This window comes from Aythya ferina (genome assembly GCF_964211825.1).
Source record: "Aythya ferina genome assembly, chromosome: 13".
Lineage (NCBI taxonomy): Eukaryota > Metazoa > Chordata > Aves > Anseriformes > Anatidae > Aythya > Aythya ferina.
The window spans coordinates 17,849,219-17,870,388 of NC_140311.1; the positions used below are offsets into that span (position 1 = coordinate 17,849,219).

At 42.1% G+C, this 21,170-nt stretch overlaps 1 protein-coding gene across 3 annotated transcripts in view; it reads left to right on the forward strand.

The window, feature by feature from the left end:
- Window positions 1-14,735, forward strand: part of CHRDL1 (chordin like 1) — a 45,205-nt gene extending 30,470 nt beyond the window's left edge. For all 3 annotated transcript variants that reach the window (XM_084535076.1, XM_084535077.1, XM_084535075.1), the window contains exons 7-12: window positions 2,248-2,315; window positions 3,604-3,778; window positions 7,053-7,247; window positions 8,990-9,157; window positions 10,300-10,389; window positions 11,604-14,735. In XM_084535076.1, coding sequence (XP_084391202.1) covers window positions 2,248-2,315; window positions 3,604-3,778; window positions 7,053-7,247; window positions 8,990-9,157; window positions 10,300-10,389; window positions 11,604-11,734 — 827 coding nt within the window. In that variant the 3' untranslated portion in view covers window positions 11,735-14,735. The remainder of the gene's footprint in view (window positions 1-2,247; window positions 2,316-3,603; window positions 3,779-7,052; window positions 7,248-8,989; window positions 9,158-10,299; window positions 10,390-11,603) is intronic.
- Window positions 14,736-21,170: the final 6,435 nt, after the last annotated feature.

A 21,170-nucleotide genomic window follows, 5' to 3' on the forward strand; every position in this document is an offset into this window, starting at 1 on the left:
ATGGTCCTAATTTCTCAGGGTGAAATCTAGTGATATATTGGTTTACATTTATTACATTGACAGTTCAATTAAAGCAAGTCCTTGCCATTCGTATGATTCCTGGTGTCTGTTCCCTGGTAATTATTGGATCTGGATTTGAAACCAACCTCTGCCAGCTGCAAAAAAACAAACTGCCTTTCAAAGTACAAAGTATCGGACCTAGGTATGCTCCAGCCTTATGCTGCAGAATCAGTCACTGCAGCCCGAGAGTCACTAGCAAGGCAAAAGCTCTTTAGAATTTCCATATAAGAGGTGAGATTAAATTGGATTACGCAGTAAAGGAGACTCAGTGTCTCCATTTATGCAGAGTTTTTTGTGTATTCCACTGCCTTTGATTCTTATTAAAATGTTAAAATTGCCATTTCTCTCATAATCAACCTTGTCCTTTGCAATATGGGCTAAGCTGTTTTATCTCCCCCCTGTGACTCTCACAAAACGCAAACCTAAACAAAATGTTTGCATCGAGATCTCAGCACAGCTCATGAGGAGGAAACCAAATCAATTTCTGTTGCCTGCCTGGCCAAAAATACTAACATAGTATATTCAAAGTTGCTGATTTTCCTGTTTGTTGCTCTCCTACTGACTAGAGAAGGCTTCAATCACTGTGGTTCAGATGCTGATTTATGTCAGGATTCAACTTCCTCCTAAGTTGAAGTTCTCAAAACACACAGAGGATAAAATGATAACACGCAGTGCGCCAGAAGGTAGTGGGTCCGTGGTGGATCTGACCAAGTGAAACCCAGCTAAGCCCAGAACTGGAAACACACCTGCATCGGCACCGTGGCTCTCCCAAGGCGGTATCACACACTTCTCTGCTGCAGCAGCTGTCCTGGGGCAAGGACCCAAGGCTGTGTCTGTGCCTGGCCCTGCCGTGAGCCACCCGTGTAGAGCAGCAGGCTCGTGCTGTGGTGGTACTGCACTGCGCTCTGGTCTAATTGCTTGGCACATCCAGAGCTAGGCTTGGAGCCACTAGCAAAACAATTTTATCTGGACCTATATCTGAATTCCAAGGCTGGGATAAATTCCAAGGTCAGCTCCACACTAAATGATTTCTCCTGTTCTTGTACAAGTTTTCCAAGAATCAGATATCAGTTCAAGTTCCATGGCTTGTCCTACCAAGGATCACCTCTAACTATGTCTTTAACAACTTCTTAAAGCCACATTCTCCCCCTAGCCTGAACTGATGTTTCCCTGCTGCAAATTTCACTGTGGCTCACGCTCAGCTATGTATATATTTATGAAGCTTGTCTTTACCCAGAAAACAGCTGGACGCTACTCCTAAATAGAAACTGAGAGTTTCTCCTTTCCAACTTTCCTTTCCATGAATCACGTTTGGCTGTGAGGAGCCAGAGCCTGGCTTTGCGAGCCCCTCACACTGATTCGCAAAAGCATTTGTTACTTCTGCCTTAAATCTACAAATTGCAAGTGCTCTAGCAAAACCCTTTCTGTTCTAAAAGACAAGTCAGAATGCCCTTGCTTTGTTATAAGTGTCATTGGTGTTAGGAGCCTTATTCTGTACTGCTTTTATTGGCCCGATTCAAAAATAACAGTGCTGAATATCTCACACTCTGCCGTAACTTATTGCAGTGTTATTCACAGGCTTCCACATGAATTAACAAATTTTATGAAGTGAAGCATAAATAAGAAGGAAAAAAAAAAAAAAAAGACATGGGGTATGGGGTAGAAAATTTGCAGGACAAAGTCTGGCATATATTTTCCTGATATATATAATAAAATGTTAAAATGTTAATTAATGAATACACTTCAGAGGGGACTACAAAAATGTAATTCAGGCTTCGATTCTCAGGTAAGTTACTGTCAACTGAGCAAAAGTAGCTGTGCTTATGCACACAGCAGATAGAGGTCACACCATTTAGCCTTTCAGAGAGCTAAGCTATGTCTCCTTGTCTTGAGTACCCACACTGGTGGGTACTGGAAATCATCTAGCCCATAGCATCTCACTAAGCCACATAAATCTGGTAGTAAATCTTCATCCTGAGCTTGCTAGATATTTGGGAAGTCATCTTCCTTTTGCTCTCTGCAGAATCTAGTGACAAGAAGGTCAGACTACAGACTGACACTTCTACACACTAATGCAACCTCCACCTTAAACGTAGCATTAAAGCTGGGTGAGACTTTTCCCCTAGGTACATCCCCGAGCATTGCACAGTTACTCCCCTAACTGATACTACTCTGCTTCGTGTCCAGGAGATGGGGAGTTATCCTGGGAACATGCCGACGGAGACATCTTCCGGCAGCCGGCCAACAGGGAAGCTGTAAGTGTGACCTACAATTTAAAGACACGTTTTCCTGCCGTACATGCCAATGTATCAAGGAAAAATAAGAAAAGGATATTAACAGACCTGGCAAGGTATAGGAATATCTGCTGCAGCAAACTCCTTAATAAACTCAACCTGAATGCATGAGTAACCCTGAATTACAAACTGCCATGAGCTCCTGAGGGCTCTGGATTTGGTCTTCATTGTATATGCTCTACAAGAATAAAATTCCGAAGTGTTTTGTTTGCTATGCAAGCAACACTTTAAAATCATGATGACAAACTCTTTCCCAGTTGACATACATACGTATGTATATTTACGTTAGGGGCTTCACTGCCTCTGGGATTAAGAGTAACCACTAACAACTTGCTCCTCAAGAGAAGCTTTTTACAACAGCACTTGGAGAGAACATTAAGAGCTTTTAAGCATTAGGCACACTACCCAAATACATGAACCAACAGGTCTTTGGATTAGTGAGACGAATCATGCCTCATAAAATAACTGCTGTAACACACACTATTCCTTCATGCCCATGGGTATTTTGGAAAATCATTATCTGAAAACAACCACCATTTTTGCTCTAGAAAACATACTGCACAGACTGCTTCCCTCTGCAAATCCAATGAGATTTCCCGGTCTGTGAGACAGATTCCAGCAAGGTTCTGCTCAGCCTGTGTGAAGTCGGCCAGCCCTGGCCCTGCAGGAGAGTTCAGAGCAGCTGCAAGCAAACAAGGCTCTGGACGGTCATTGTGCATGTGTGCTCTGCCGCTGCAGCCCGAGGAGAAAGCAGTTCTGATGAGGAAGACTACACAGGCTCACTTATCCTTATCTAATCTCGAAACAGACATAAGTAACGAATATGTCTAGCCCTGAACTCCATCTCTAATAAACAGAGTGAAATAGGCTCTTCTGCAATGTGATTCATCTCCTCATGATGTAGAGATCCACAACAGGTCAGATGAATCATGTTCTAAAAGTGCTTCCCAGTGCACTGACTAGATCAGGGACTTGAGATGCCCAACGTAGATACAGACACCTAGACCGAATGCAGAGCGCGGTGAGCTGAGTTCCAGCTGTGTACGTGCAGGTGACTTCATTGCCATGTTAACTAGCTGCAAAACCTGTATGGCCTTTATTTGTATGGTGCCACTCAGTACCTTTGAGGCCTGTTTGATGGTGGTGGTGGCAACAACCACTGCCTGCATTAAGATTGTGGTACAGCTTCTTTCACCACGCTCATTGGCGCAAGACATTTACTTGCCTGCCCCTTTGTGTCTCCCAACAGAGACACTCGTACCACCGCTCCCACTACGACCTGTTGCCCAGCTCCGCCAGGCAGGTGGTCAATGTGCCTCGGTTTCCCAGTGCCAGGAGTAACCGCGGAGTCCTGCCAGATCCCCAGCAAGCATCTGGAACAATCGTACAAATTGTCATCAACAACAAGCACAAGCACGGACGAGGTAAAGATGAGTGCTTCTTATGGTATTACCCTGGGTCAGGCACCTCCCTACAGCTCAGAAAGAATCCTCCAAATACACGGCAGAACCTTGGAAATTCGCACTGGTATCAAGAGACTCAATGCAAATCAGAAAGGCAAAAGCAACAAACTATTAAGGATACGAAATCAGCTCTTGACTAAGGTCAGTTGTGCCTGCACATACTGCAGTGCATTTCACTCTGCACAGGCACCACGCTGTTGTGCTGCTCTCTGAATCACTTTGTGGGATGGTGCTGCATAGCACTGAGCACACGTGCTGCTGTGAGCAGCCAAGCGAGCACTTAGAGCCAGAAAGGACACTACGATGCCCTTAGATTTGCTGGGTGGTTCACACGGTGACTTGTCCAGTAGGGAATAGACAGTGGTTATTTTCTTTACATTCTCCTATCTTGTAATTTTACTAGCTGTAAAAAGCACATGTTTTAACTACCCCAGAAATCTCAGACCATAAACCTTTGCCATAGTATCAGGGAATTTTCTGCCTCCAAGGCTTATTAAGTTATTCTCAAGAAAGAAAATGTCATGACTCCCCCCACCGTAAGGCAGTTGTCTGAGATGCAGGGGGCACTTCTCCCCCGTGTCTAACAGCAGAGACAAAGCAAGCAATTAGCCTAGACTGGATACTGTAACCAGGCAAAGTCAACCAGAGTGAGTCCCTTAGTGCCTTCTGATAATATGAGACACACCACATCATGGGAACAGCAGGACTGCCCATCTGCCAAACTTTATACAAACAGGATGGATTCCTGCTGCATTACAGAACAGACAAAAATAGAGGGAAAATATCAATTCTCCCATTTGTGGGACAGCAGGTGCTGTGCAGTACAAAGGGTAGGATGCTCATTTCCTGGGGGCGGGGGGTACCTAAGTCACTAGAGGTCTGCAGGGACAGGCCTAAGAAGCCATAAAAGAAATAGCTGGAAATGTACATGTTCAGAAAAGCAGCTATCCACAAATACCAGTCAGTACGCACTCAGAAACTACCCACAAAGAGTTAAAAGCCCTTGTATTAGGGCCAACTAATCTTTTAAGGTATTAACTAACAGAAGGAATGTTGGCCATAGGATCTTTATTATCCACCTGAACAACCATGAAAAAACATTCAGATCATGCCAGTGTTTTATGCTGAATCTAGGAGCAGGAATCTCCACACAGTGCAATATCTTTGACATGTAATTCACACATGAAGACATCATCAAAGAGATTTCTAACCGATTTGTTTCAGCAAATAAAAAGCGTACAGACAAGTAGCATATTTCTGGATGCAGTAGAGTAACTGCCACAGCTTCAGACATTTGCTGCCTAGAGAGTGTCTGAGTGACCCCCATGATGGAAACCGGAATGCTGACCATGTATTTTCTTTTGTTCTTATGTAATTAACAAGTATTTTATTAATTAATGCATATGCCCCTTGAGACATATTTCAGCAAGCTAAAAAATAAACACGTAGCAATTACCCTGAAATGAAAATAATGTGAAATAGCATGGGTACAGGTTTATAATTCTGAACATGAAGAGTACTGAAAGCAGGGCACCTGGGAGCTAGAAGTTATGTGCCGTATTTGGGCTTCCACTGGAGGCTTCATCTGCTACCTCAGAGTACTCATTTAACTGTTCTGTGCTAAATAAATCCTTGAAACAGAGAGAATGTATCTACATTCTATCAAGTAGTATCTCTTCCCCTGTCAGGAAATATTTATGTCCATAAAGGATCTGGAGAACTCTTGCTGGGGAAGCAATCTATGCACGCATAGATACAATGAATAATACAGTATTTAAGCATGTAAGGAGCCTGCTGAGTACTTACTAGTTTTATCTCATTTACAGGTTTTTCTCTCATGTTCTCAGTATACAGACAATAGATTATTTGCTTTTATGTGAGAATAAAAACTGTTTTCCACCTCTAAAACAAAACCATGTCTTAAGAAAGAGTTAAAAAGTAGCAAATTATAAACCAAATGATAGCATAACCCCATGAAAGACAATACATTACAAAGAACACTCACCATAAATCTCAGTAACTCAGTAAAAGTATAAGCCAGTTGGTCACATCTGTTACCAGTTAGATGTAAATTTCAGATTACAGATAAAAATTAAATTGCTTTTGAAAGTTACAGGCAAAATAGGAACATATTTTACAAATAAAAGCATTAATAAAAATGATGGCATATTAGAAGAATTGGAAATATTTACAACATAGCCCAGCTTCACTTTAGTTGCTTTTAGAAATCTGGCAGTGCCCTTTCTTTCACCTTGTTAGGATTAGTTTGCATTTTTCTTTGTGTTTATAAAATACTTAAAAAGAAAGAAGTAAGGTTTATAGGACAAATGTAGACATGGTGTAAAGTGATATAATTCCCATTAACTGCAGGGTGACCCAAACCGGCTTCCACCAGGTATGGATTTTTCCACTCTCCTTTTGCAAGCTGTACTTCTCTGTCTTCCAGAGGCACTGATGAAAAATATTCTGAGATGCTTAGACGCTATTTGAATGAAATTTCAGTCCCATGTGCATCCTTTCAAGTTAATGTTTTCTTGTGAATCCCAAAGCCAAACCCTATATACCCATAGACACACACATCTCCACAATGGACTTCAAACTTCATTTTGCAACATTCCCTTGGTCTTGCTCTGTGTTCTGTAGCAGGAAGTCCCACATGAAAGTGAAATAAGGTCCAGGTGGCACTAACCCACCCTGTTGATATCATGGCTCTCCCTGCAAAAGCCACGTTCAGCTAACGCTAAGAGAAGTTGTGCAGATGACTCAGTAGCAAATGTCATGATTTTGCCAGCTGTAGATTCAATTCTAGAAACCAGAGCCAATTTAGCAGGCTGTGTCCTGTGTGTGGACTAAGAGCAGGAGGGGGAAGAACGAATTAGTTTTTTAAGCTGCTTAATGATGCACAACTGAAATGTGTACAGTGGAGAGGAGCTAGTCAAATAGTTGACCTTCAATGTCCTCCTCCTCAAAAGAGCGATGGACACTGGCATCAGCAGATTTGGAACCAAGGCAAATCTGCTTAGAAATGAGTGATCACAGGCTCAGACTCATTTGAAGTGGCAAAACTCCGACTGAAGTTAACAAGCGGTGAAGTGAGCCAGAGACACTAACAAATGGTAGAGGGAGACGCTGCTTTAAACAAATGTGCATGAATTAAATGAACATTTGTGGAGGAGTAGCCAGTGAACGTACCTTTTCCAGTTGTACTTCTTTTTCCTTTTCTCTTCTTTTGTAGTTTGTGTTTCAAATGGCAAAACATACTCCCATGGTGAATCTTGGCACCCTAACCTCCGGGCCTTTGGAATCGTGGAGTGTGTGTTGTGCACCTGCAACATCACCAAACAAGAATGTAAGAAAATTCATTGTCCAGAACAATATCCCTGCAAATACCCTCAGAAAGTAGAAGGAAAATGCTGTAAAGTCTGTCCAGGTAAAACAAAGAGTTGATCACAGACCACCTTTTTTCTGTGCATGTTAAGGGTCTTGGCTCAAGCCTTTTGGTCACAAGATCTGATGAAAACTGCAATACCAGTACCCACTGTTCTAACCTGTGTGCAGATATCACAGTGGGACAGGCAGAGCTGCCTGGCCAGCCCTCCAGTTAGCTGCTGTTCCTCAAATGGGGGGGCTTGCTGTGTGGGGCACATACATTCTCATCAGTCACTGCCTTTTTCTCTACTGTTAGTATGACTTCCTGACACTCATTTCCAAAGAGAAAATTATAGAAGCATACACAGACAGTTCGTTACTGTCGAAAGACTCTCCCATCCTTCCCCCACTGCAGTATTCTCAGAACATTCGAAGCATTTTCTAGCTTGTGAAATCTGCATGGACCTAATACTGTTTCTCCTTTTCAAAATGTACCAGAAGGACTCAAAAATTCTGACTACAAAATGATTGGTGTCAATTATATAATTTAATCCTTAAAATAAATACTAACGTATCATAAATTTAGCATTAAGTCTCTGTACTGCAGTAATGATTAAACTTCCGTTGATGTGCCTACAACTAGTGAAAAATCTGTTAATAGGATGAATCTGTTGGTGGTCTGCCAAATGATCAGGTGTGTTGCATATGATAAAAAGAGTAAAGGAGCATCCAATTCCCTCCTGTGCCTTTGAACTTCTTTTCTAATCTGTATGGCCCATTTCTGTGCTTAGCTGGTGATGCATTGGGTGGAAGTGCTCTAAGGAAATGAGTTGTTCAGTTGCATATGGAAATCCTTCATAGAACACACACTGCACTTCTCTTGCTAGCCCTGCTAGCTGGGAAAAAGCTCAATGCAGTGGCAGTAGGTTGGAAGGAGATGTGTGTTTAGGCTCTTTTGGGTACTTGCGGATCTGAGACACACAGCATTTAACTCATCTGAGATGAGAATAGTCAGCAAAACTAGCTAACAGGCTTCAATGGAAAATGTAAGAGCAAACTGAAAGTTACCGTCTTTAGGAGATTCTATGCACCAATTGTTCAGAAAGCTGAATGTCTTCTGATCTGTCCTCTGAGTTGCATCGTCTCTCTCACATTCCTGTCCAACTTCCAATTGCATCAGAATAATGACAATTTCCACTTATATGCCCTATGACTTTCCCAGGTGGTCATGAGATAACGTGTGCTGTGTCTAGCCAGGCATGCACTGATCTCCTGGCTGGCCGCATCCCTGTGTGCTGACCAGCCAGCTGGCTGCTGCTGAGCAAAATGAGTAGGTTCTCCCTGCCCTTTTCCTCAACAAAGCAATATTTTGGGTCTCTTCATTCTCTCTAACCACTGATTTTCACTGTTATTTAATTATCTCTGAGACTTCTACTGTTATTGAAAAATGGACAACAAGTTCAAAGATCATGAGGAGTCTCACAAACCCGTACAACATATTTTGTTACAAAACTGGATTATAAATACAAATACTGTCTCGCCACCACAGACAGGCAATCAGAACCTAGCAGAACAGAACATTATTGAATGTCTGGGGCTTAGCTGGAGATGGATTTGAAAGACCATACAAGTGAACATATGAGCTGGACCCAGTAATCCTTGTGGGTCTCTTCCAACTTGGGATATTCTATGGTTCTATGAAAATTCTAATTTTAAACTAAACCTGCTTGGCTGTTGGTGCCAAGTAAGTTCTGGAAGACTTGATTACAGCTGTAGAATGTGTTTTGGGCTTTTTTTAAACAGAAGAAGTGCCAAGTCAAAGCTTTGACAACAAAGATTACTTCTGTGGGAAAGAGACATTTCCCGTCTATGAATCCATTTTCACAGAGGAAGGAGAAACCATCAGAAAAATTGCAGTAGAGACTGAAAAGCCACCCCAAATAGAAATACATGTGTGGACAATTAGAAAAGGTGAGTTGAGTGGGTGAGTGGGTTCTTTCTTTAAAACATGTATCGTCTTCCATTAAAATCCCAGAACGATATAAAATCCAAGCATCTTGCAGCTGCTGTTCTTCTAGCTATTTAGGGTATCACTACCATGACCATGTCAAACATACACTTTGCTGAACAAACACCATTAATAACACCCAAAGCTCTACTTCTGCAAACTCCTGGACACAAAACCTAATCAGCTGTCAGTAATGTCCCTGGTAATTTATTGCAGAGGAATGGACAGTAGGGTTTGAAGCAAGTGTTTGGAGGTTCTTGTTTGGATGGACCCACATGCTTGCCACTGAAATCACTGTCTGCCCTATCAGCCTCACCAATATGTACCTACATCCATGATGCTCTAGAATATTGGCAAGAAATGTATTAAGGGTGGAAGCAGTATCTTTTAGTAGATCAATTTGTAAAGCTAGAAGGAAATTGAAAAGTTTTCAGAAGCCCATGCATTTCTGCATATCCTGAACAGCTAGTGTGGTTAAATTATTACCTCCAGCTCCCTCAAAATCCTGTCTACTTTATCCAATTTAAGCAAAAAGCACGTGATCCTCATAGGAAACCCTCATGTAGTGCAGCCCTTACCATGGAGATGATACATATCCAGAACGCACTTCAAAGCACAAAGCCAAACCCCAGCTGTGAGCAGCAAAGAAGTCCCAGGGGGGCTGACGGTTAATAATTACTCTGTGTGTTCAGGAAGCCACAAAGCCTTGTGATGACTTGACAGTGATGTTGTCTGCTAACTCATGACAGGCAAAATGGTATCTGACAACAAAATGATACTGTTTTTATCCAAGACACTGGGATTTTGGCTTCTGTTGCAATCTTACATTTACTCACACTAAGGAAGGTTTCAGCTATGTTGGAAAAGAATCAGCTAATTCTCACACCCCTCAGAAACTCTCTGCAATCATAAATCCACAGAAGATAAACACTGGGGTAGCAAACAGAGTCAAAAAGAATAGGCTGAAAATCCACATTATCGGTAAGGATTATTTCACAATGTGGCTCGACACAGCAGTCATTCCACATAAAGGCCGGGCAGCAACCCAGGCTTAGAACAACAGGCGCGCTTCCAGTAACACGCACTTCTCCTTTCTTTGCTGAAGGGATTCTGCGCCACTTCTACATTGAGAAAGTGACCAAGAGGGAATTTGAAGAACTTCCCTACTTCAAGCAGATAACAAGGACAACCCCTAGTAAGTAAAATTCTGACCTCGTCAGATTTCTATTGTCCATATAATTACAGCCTTGAAAAACATACCATGTTACTCAACACAGCCAAGCAGATGTACTCATTTTCCTCCAATACATGGCATCAATATGTGTAAAATTAAATAATCAAAATACGGAAATTTAAAATACAAATGCATGTAACAAAAACTCATGTCCAGGCTGTGTTAGTCTCCTAACATTCTGAGAAAATACAAGATTGTTTTCTGCTTGTGCTGCTATAAGTCTGAAATATGGCTGATGTCAGTAAAACAGCACAACTGGACTTTAATTAAGACAATATATATATACATATATATACACATAAATATATACACATATATATTTATGTTATATTTGAAAGAAGCCTTTCCTACGTTCTTAGTTACATATTTACTATTAAAATCTGTCTTTTGAAAAGTTATGCAATTTATTTATCACTCTTGATTCAATTTCTTTTTTGTATTTCACCCAGATTGGGATATGACACAATGTGACAGTTTAGTTGAGGTATAGACATTTACAGTTCCCAGTTCTTTTGCACTAAAAGTTGACATTTTTTCTGAGGTCCAATTATGCAAGGAAGTATTTTATCCAGGAATACTTGGTTCTTGGTAATACAGTCTTAGTTAGAAGTAAGCACCTTTTCATCTAGAAGGTTTCCTAATTTTTTCCTTTCAGCCTTCTCTACACATGTTGTTATCTGTACTATCATATTCTAGTTACCAAGACATCAGGCATTCCTATTAAAATTATCAAAACCGTACAGAAATACTAATATCCAACAAATACAGTTTGTATTATACACAGAGAGACAGAGTTCATATTGCATGAAAAACTTCAACTTGTTTCCTGACTTTTAAATACTTAGTTTCACCATCAGATTTCAAGTCTCAAATCACTCTGTCATAAAGCAGAGGATCTGTTTTCATAACTGGATGAAATAAACAGGGTCAATTTATAGTACTAGTTGGTTAAAGAAAGCGATAATATTCAGGTTCTTGTTTATTATTTGTAACAAAGTTATTTTGCATGGAATATGTTACATGATTGTAAGATACTTCAAATATTTTCCGTGGGAGGATTGGACATCCTCTCTTTGACCACTATGAATCAGTTTGTCTGAAGAGTGCTTGTGACTCCAAAGTTCCCTATGCCCTTTCTAAGTCAGTATCTTTCTCCTTTGTATTTTTGTTTTCAGGCCAGTGGAAAATATTTAGCGAGGGAGAAGCTCAGATCAGCCAAATGTGTGAAAGCAGAGTGTGCAGGACTGAGCTCGAGGATTTGGTAAAGGTTTTGTACCTTGAGAAGTCTGAAAAGGGTCACTGTTAAGGGAGACAGCACTGGAGGGAGAAACACAAGAAAACTTATGAAAACTTGGACCTGCAGCTGGACTGCAGGCTTATTTTGCTTAAGTCAACAGTTGCCTTAAAAACCAAAACTATAATGCAGTAATTATTCACATCATGCACAGCAAATCTGCTGCTTTATGTGTAGTGGTCTGTGTCAACCAATTCAAATATCTCCTCCAGAAGACTATGAGTCTCTGTATTACTGGTGGAAGAAGGAGAAAGAGAGACTGTACTTTCCCCGAGTTGCAGTTCTTTACTAGTTAAAAAAAAGAAAACAGAACATTTTTATTATTATTATTTGGCAAGTTATTCAAACTAACGAAAAGAAGGACACCTAATAAATGTGCAGGAGCTATGGAGAGCATTATTTCCTGTGCCGAGTTTATACCATTTCTGGTGTTGAAATGACTCACGGATCTTTTTTAGTTGTGGAAGAAAAATACAAGTGATAAAATACTTGTGTTGGAGACATATAAAACAGATTTAAACTAACAAACTCCTAAGCAGCCTGCCTTTGGGATGATGTCTTGTAGTTGAGCAAACTGAGTCCATAAACTGAACAGCAGGTGTTAGTGACAATCACTGTATTTTTGTAGCAACTTGAGCAAACGTTCGCTTTTAAGTGGTTTTCACTGTGTCCACCACCCACTTCTCTCAAAAATGTAAGTATTAGCTCCCTATCACAGCCCTAATAACTTCATTCTTCTGGGCCCTATTAATGCACAGCCTTGGCTGATAAACTGCCTTCTGCAGTGATGTGAAAGAAGGTGGTGAAGTACTTGCAGCACTTTCAAAACTCCTGGAGGGTTAAACCTCCCAATTAATAACTCCTTAGAGTTGCCACAGTGCTTAACTTATTTATTCTCATTTGTTACAAAACTAATCTGCATTTTTCTGATGGTGGCCTCTCAGTTCTCAGGCTTCAAGGACAGACCTCTCCCGTGACAAATATCAAACAGCTACAGCAAGCCTCTAGAACACAGCAGATCTGTGAAAAGTGTTATATTGGTGAAAAAGAAATTTGAGATACTCTTAAATTTAGTGTAGCATGTCTACAGTGTGTTTAAGAAATGTGGCTCCCATCTCCAGAAAGAAAAGAAGTATAAGGTCATTACTTTAAAAACGGTTTTCTCTGAACGTGAGTCACCGAAATGCTGCACTGCCTCATGGCTGCAGTGTTGGATTAATTCCCACAAAGCAAGTGACTCTGCCTGCTTTTGTCCCCTTTTTCTATTCCACAAGAAGGAAGGAATACTGCTGTTCATGCACACACTAGGAAACAAAGCTTTATGGAAATGGTTTGAGCCAGGGGCTGTGTCTTCATAGGGATTGAAGTCAATACTGACAGCAAGGATTTTGAGGTTTGTCATCCTGCCAGTGACAGCACTGCAGGGGTGTACCCATTTCTAAAGGGATGGAGGTGTGAGAGAGCTGAGTGCTGAATGCCAGAAGCCAAAGCCTGTTTCAGGCAAAGCTTCGCCACCCTGAGGGGATGCTGGCAGCCTCCCTCTCAGCGCAGGCCTCTCGGGCAGGCTGCTTCATGGCGCCCAGCCTGCCTCTGCCGCGGGCAGCATCGGTAGGAGCACAGCGCAGGGCTTCTCAGCAAAGGGGAGCAAGTGAGAGGGACAGACAGAAAGTGACAGAAAAGCTGAAGGGAACTAAGAAAATAACACATAGGGTGATCCAGGACATTGTGGCTCTTCAGTCCTCAGCAATCTTGCCTCTATATAACCACCGCATTGTCCCTAGACCTGGTCAGAGCACAGATAACGCATAGGAACATTTCCTTCCCTGCCAAGCATTCAACTCAGCCCACTGTGTAACAGGAAAACATGCTAAAAAGGGAGCATTCAGGTAGATTTGCAGTAATAAAACATTCTTGCCTGCTATCAGTAAGAGCCAAACCTCCTTGAGCCACAGTGTGGAGACCTGCTCCAGCGCGGGCTCCCCTTAGCCCACAGGGAGCTCCGGGCCTGGAGCCTGTCCTGCCCTGCCCTTGGGGCCGTTCCTCACACCACCCCCCTCGCTGCCGGCAGCATTTTGCCCTCTCTGAAATCCACTTTCCCCGAGGTGTTCCCAGGGTCACTGCTGGGCCCAGCTGGGGCCCTGTGGTGGGGCAGCTGGAACCAGCCAGCCCTTACTGTGACAGGCCTGGGGCAGCCCTGGCCTCTCCTCACAACGCCCTGCAGGCCACTGGGCATGGACACCAACATCACTGGTTAATGGGCACCTGGCCATTAGAAGGCCCATACCACTGTTCATAACAGGAGAGCTAAGTGAATCATCCCAGCAAGTTTCTGTAGGATCCCAGCCTCTGCCTCCATAAATGCTGTGTTGGTGTTTGGGAGGGTTGTAGAGCCTCCTAACCGAGGCCCCGAGACCTCATGCAACGTAATTAACTGTAGAAGCAGCAGCTTGGAATCAGCAACACCCACAGCATGTGGCATCTATTGGGTTGGAATGTGCTGTAGAAGTGCTAAATTTCACTAGAAATCTTCTAACAAGTCATGAATTAATCCTTTGGTGAAGACACTGTAAGGAAGACTTTCTGAGGAACTGTCGCGATCAGGTGGGAAGACCAGCAGTTGTCTTCTCACCTCATGGGCGTAGTCTGCTTGTAGCAGTAGCTGGTGAACAAAGACTAAGTGGAAAGTGTACAGTATTGTGTTTTTTTTAAGAAGAAGAATAAGAAGGCAACCAGCTTTTTGTATTTCTGACAGGACCAGTGGAGTCCAGATTGTGTATTTATTTTATAATAAACATGTTTAAGAAAAGCAAAAAAAAAAAATCATAAGTATCATTTAGTAAAATGCAGTGTTGCATTTTTACAGTTCTGGTCACTTAAGATAATAAAATACAGTGTCATCATGCTTTCAATTCTCTTCGTGGGATGTATGTCTGTTACGGTACTTATTTATGTACTTGTATCACTTTGACCTGGTTTTATAAATTAATAAACTTTAAAGTTGTTAATAAAGCAAGACATTTTGTGCCTGATGTTGCTGGGTCACTGGGTTTCAGTGCTCCTGCCTGCAGCCCTGCTGCTGTCACCTCACAGCAGGCTGGAGCCTCACATGCTCGCAGCACTGGGTGATGTGCATGGCTGCGTGACGTGGGATCAGACATTAAGTTACAAAAAACTTAGATTCAAAACTTTGACTGCCAGACAGGGTGCAAAGGAAGGCTTCAGCACTTACCCAGGTCCTTAATGCTTCAAGCATGAGCTTAAACCACAGGGACCAGGTGCACCAGCAGTGCACCTAAGACCCCAGGTTATCAAAAACCTTAGAGAAATTTGGAGGTTAAGAGAGGTTGTGACTTGCAGCCCCTTACAAGCCAGGCCTGACAAGCTCTGGGGAGCGCATTCATGGGAGGCCTTCTGAGCTCAGCAAGAGTGCATAGTCTACCACAGACAAGTTAGCTACAATTAATTCATGGCTGCAATATGCTGCAGTGTTTAATCCATAGGAGTGGTAATCTTGCTCCTATTTAAATCTGTTTCAGACCAAGGCAGTAAAAGCTTACTCTTTCAACTAATTCAGTATCAATAGGATCAACATTGAGCCCTGACTGTTCAGTATGTCTGAAAACCAGACAAAGCTTGCAGCAGGACATCTGTGTCCCCAGCACTTCACTAGTTCATTCATCCAGGTCTTCTCTCAGGAATGTCTTCTGCTGACTTTTGCAAATCAACTTACACTAGCACTCATCTCAGCTAAGCTGAAAATCAAGAGAAATAGCACAACCTGGGTAGTGCAAAGAGACAAATGAGAAGGATCAGCCCAATGCTCAAACTATCAGTTCGTTTAAATTGGTTAATCTCAGGAGACATGATTGTTTGCTTTCAGGACTTGTCTGTAAAGCAACAACAGTATGCTGGGGAGAGAGCATAGAACCTTCAACACAGAAATTTTCTGCTCAGAGATATGTTTGACTTTTGGGAAATACGACATTTAGTTTAGCTTTCACCTACCCTCCATGATTAATCTTGAAAATCAAAGCATTGACAACCATACACGCATTCCAACTAAAGAATTCATCAAGCAGTGACAACTGAGAGAACAGTCCAGGGCATATTGCTTTCTGTGCAATATATATTCTGAAGCTCAGAATAATTGATGTAATCGATCTGTGCTAAATACTAAAGAGATGGTCTTAATGAACCTAAGAAAGAAGTGTAAAACATGAACTTACACATGGCTAGTAGTTTAACTAAAACAGAGATAGCAGCCTTGGGAAAGGTGATTGTTCAAAGTGGTTCCACAGTAAATCCCTGTGAATCAGTAAGTACATAAAATCTGAAATTCAAGATGCCTCTGGAAATTCCTCATGAAATTGATTTCTGTGTGTTTTTTTTTTTCATAACCTGCACATTCATCTTAGCCACCATTTAACTTTAACAAGGCATCTGTTGCAAGGATCCTTTCCATGAGAACACATTCCAGGCATGCATACCCGCTCTGCTCCAAGCTCCTCTTGTACCAGCTCCCTTTTCCAGGGCTGAGAGGTGTGAGCTGTGGACTGAGAGTCACTACCAGTCAGGATTGCACAGCTGCATTCCTACTGGATGTATTCTCTTGATTTCATAACATCCAAGTGATTTTTAGCACTGCACTAAACAATCATATGTCTCACTTCACTCCTATTTGCCTGTCATGCACTGCAGATCATCTCTGACTCCACAGGACTCTACAGAGCAATGAGGAGTGGCAGGGTACCAAGAGGAGAGCCCTCGTTGGTGCTGTGCTCTTCTGAAATGACTTTTAAACATACCTACACAAGCACAGGAGAAAGAATGTGACAGCCTAAGACTCACATCTTCATACACTCTCCATTAGGAAAAAAAGGTCAAACCATTTCACAATTCAGATGATGAATACTTCCAAAATAATTGATAGCACATGAAGTATTTGCGTAATATTGGTGTGCTCTGGTGCCTATTGTGTTATCCATCTAAGATAAAAGCCAAGATTTTGGAGATTTATTGTGGGAGGGGTGAAAATTGACACAGTTAATCCTTATTTCCATTTATTGCTTTTGTTTGGGGTTTGAGAAATGTCTTCATCTTCTCCACTGAGGTTTTGGACCATTTTACTTCTTGGGTAAAGTACGTCTGCAACCACAGGAGTATATGAACATGAACCCACAACCCTGCCCTTCTCACATAACACCAACCCAACTGTGAGCAGGAATGCAAAGCATCCAAAGCAAAAGCAAGTAATTGAGTTTAACACGAGAAAGCAGATTTTCATGTAGACGCACCGGATGCTAGGTCAGTAAATCCAAAAAAGGCAAGAAGCCTGATTTCACTACAACTCTAAGGAAAAACTCACACTCTGTCCTCAGCTGACCTCAGCTCAAGAGATACATCACCCTAAGCTGTGAGTGCTGCTAACTGCTTCACAAACAGCACCAGTAATTAGTTAATCTCTCCACCAAGATCAATTTGATCTCCTACAGAATTATTTCTCCTGTTTCTTTCTCTTCCTGTTTGTTTCAGAATCGCAACACGAAGAAATCAGGTGTGCTCAGGCCAACATAAATTAAAACTGAGTTCTATTGCCACTGAAGTAAATAGTAAAATTCCCAATCCCTATACGAAAGAGTCCCTGAAGAACTTACACTGACACACTATAATGGCATCAACCACATTTTAGTGTGCTGTAGTGTTTCATGTGTACCAAAGGCACATTTTACACTTTTCACCAACAGATTCCCAGCCGCAGTGGTCCTTAGCCAGCACTGTACCTTAATCTGTTCTTCCCCAGCTCCCTTCTCCCCTCTGCCAACAGCTAGGATGGGCAATCAATCAACTTGATTTGGGGCCTCAGCTTAGAGGTTTAAATAGGAGTCAAGTGATGCTTAAAGTTTATGTACTGGTCTATCTTTTTGCTCCACATCTCTAAATGGGAAGATTCAGACTTTCCTGTTAAAACCTCTAGATTGAAATCGATATGGTATTTATTTTCATTTCCTCTATTAAAATGGTGTGCAGCATGGCCAAGCTGTACAATGTTAAAGATGCAGTTCAAGTACAAACTTTCTGTAGTGGTCTCAGGATGGAATGGGAAATGACGCAGCAGCATCAAACAAGAGAAGTGAGACCTGGGGACATTTCTTTTTGTTCACAAGTGAAATTATCTGTAGAATTTATAGTCGTGGTTACATAAACATCTCATAAACTAATAGACAGTAGTCATCAATTAATCAGTCGTCACAAAGTTCTTCCTAGAAAAAGGAAGATTTGGTTGTAAATATACTTAAGAAAAAAATACATATATTATGTACAGCTTCAAGTGAAAATATATTCCAGAAAGCTGTATTTTTGTATCTGAGATCACGTTTTCAATTCTGTGCTATTAGAAAATATTTCCTTTCTGTGAATGCCATATTACCTATTCACATAAGCGAAGTCTCACAAAACCTTTGTGTTTTTTTTTTAGATCTAGCCAGACAGTGGCATCCTTTAATAAATGGCCAAATGACAGCATTAAAAAACATTGGGGAATGTTTACAATCAGGAAGGATTATCCACTAAATTTAACTTTGCCATTCATTTTAATACAAAACAGTTGTAAAATCATGCAACCAAATCCAACCAGTAGCCTTTCTCACTCACTTCACACCATGTAAGTGACTATAACCAAGTATAAATTAAAAAAAAAAAAAAAAAAGTTATTTTGAGCATCAGCAAATGTGCTAAATTTCTGGAAATAAAAACCCTGCTGCTATTTTGTTTGAAAGACTGAGTTTATAAATTATGGATTGTTTTAACAAGCGAGAGGAAAAAATGCAGATTACTTATGAATTCAAAGGAAATTCAGCCTAGAGCCTCTTTTATTTTGCAGTCATAACTAACTGAAAGATTCAATTGACAACACGGGCCAAAGCCTTGCTTTTTATCCAGAGACTTACAAACTTAAAAGAGCTTCTCCCACTCTGTGTTTTCTTCCCAGCCTAAAGTCAGACACTTTTTAAAGCCCTTTGCACTGATGAGTCTCAGCTGAAGAGAGTGGGCTCTTCCCATGACATCAGTTTGCAACGAGCTCCCAGTTTCTTTCTCATCAGTACGTGTTGGGAATTATTTACTCCATCTGAATGATGCCCATGATGAGATCACTCTTATTAAGAGACAGCTATTATAACTACTGCGCTCATGTTGACCATAGCTGGTATTAATACATGGACTGCCTAACAAAACGTAGCCACCAGTAATTCATTTTTCAAGCAGCAAGTTAAGCAAGCCCTAGAGAAACTGAGGAGCAGAGAAACTCCTGACAACTCCGTAACTGCACTTGACTAATCATTGCTCAAAACTGGAGCTCTGCTGTCTGGCCTCTCCATCAAGCAGTGTGTTTCTTAAGAGATGCTCTATCTTTTTGTTAATGATTACAATGTTGAAAGGTGCATTTGCTAGAACAGTACTTCTCAAATGAAGCTCCAGCAAAACTGGTCTGATGGAAGATTCTTAAAGCCAGGAATCCAGTAGCAGGCAAATGGGGTTTGCCAGATCTCTGAATGCACAGCTCAAATGTACCAGAACCTCATTACCTGCTACTGCTCCCTTAAAATATATTCTCCATAAATCCACATCAAAGTCATGATAAACTCTGAAGGTTTTTGTGAAACTTGGTAGAAAAGATACCTCAAGTAGGATTTCAAAGTAAGCTATCAGGTCACACTGCAGAAATCAATCTGTTAGCACAGTAGGGGAACATCTGACCAGACAGAGGAATAAACACTCCTATCTGGACAGAAGGCACAATTAAAAAGAAAAATAAATAAATAAATAAAATAAATAATAAAGAAATGTGACATTGTCTGTTTTGAATGTAAGGAGAGCGATGTTTCTCATCTTCACAGTTTCTTCTTAAATTGCAGTTTTCAGGGCCATTGCAAATCAGAATCACAGAATCACAGAATTTTCTAGGTTGGAAGAGACCTCAAGGTCATCGAGTCCAACCTCCAACCTAACGCTAACAGCCCTCCACTAAACCATATCCCTAAGCTCTACATCTAAACGTCTTTTGAAGACTTCCAAGGATGGTGACTACACCACTTCCCTGGGCAGCCTGTTCCAGTGCCTCACAACCCTTTCAGTGAAGAAGTTCTTCCTAACATCTAGCCTAAAACTCCCCTGGCTCAACTTAAACCCATTCCCCCTCGTCCTGTCACCAGGCACGTGGGAGAACAGGCCAACCCCCACCTCGCTACAGCCTTCCTTGAGGTACCTAAAAAGAGCGATAAGGTCGCCCCTGAGCCTCCTCTTCTCCAGGCTGAACAAGCCCAGCTCCCTCAGCTGCTCCTCGTAGGACTTGTTCTCCAGGCCCCTCACCAGCTTCGTCGCCCTTCTCTGCACCCGCTCAAGCACCTCGATGTCCTTCTTGTAGCGAGGGGCCCAAAACTGAACACAGTACTCGAGGTGCGGCCTCACCAGAGCTGAGTACAGGGGGACGATCACCTCCCTAGCCCTGCTGGTCACGCTGTTCCTAATACAAGCCAGGATGCCGTTGGCCTTCTTGGCCACCTGAGCACACTGCTGGCTCATATTCAGCCGACTGTCCACCATCACTCCCAGGTCCTTCTCTGCCTGGCAGCTTTCCAACCATTCCTCTCCCAGCCTGTAGCTCTGCTTGGGGTTATTGCGCTCCAGGTGCAGGACCCGGCACTTGGCCTTGTTAAACTTCATGCAGTTGACCTCAGCCCATCAGTCCAGCCTATCCAGATCCTCCTGCAGAGCTTTCCTACCCTCAAGCAGATCGACACACGCACCTAACTTGGTGTCATCTGCGAACTTACTGAGGGTGCACTCGGTGCCCTCGTCCAGATCATCGATGAAGATATTAAAGAGGACCGGCCCCAGCACCGAGCCCTGGGGGACGCCACTAGTGACTGGCCTCCAACTGGACTTGGCTCCATTCACCACGACTCTTTGGGCCCGGCTATCCAGCCAGTTTCTAACCCAACGAAGCGTGCGCCAGTCCAAGCCAAGAGCAGCCAGTTTCTTGAGGAGAATGCTGTGGAGCATCATTCATTGCCAGCAGAACAACCTGTGAAATCGTGACACGTTTCCAAGCAGAGGCTTCCAGGGGGCTGCTTAGCCCAGAGGATTAAATCTGAAGAGAATCCAGAGTAGTCGCCACTCAGTTCTATTTTGGTGCAATGGGATAAACACAGCATTTAAGGTCCAGTCTAGCTTTTATTTCCATCACAAATAACATATCCAAGGACCCTGTTTGTAAATAAAAATCTCTCTGGTCTAATACATGTCAGGCAGTCAAAATAAATCCCAGGATCTCTTCAGGGGTTGCCTCCATAGGCAGCATATCTTAAAGCCACTGCTTTACTGGTCAGTAAAATGTTACTTAACATATATTAACAACGACAACAAAATTCGTCAAAACCAATAGAGACTT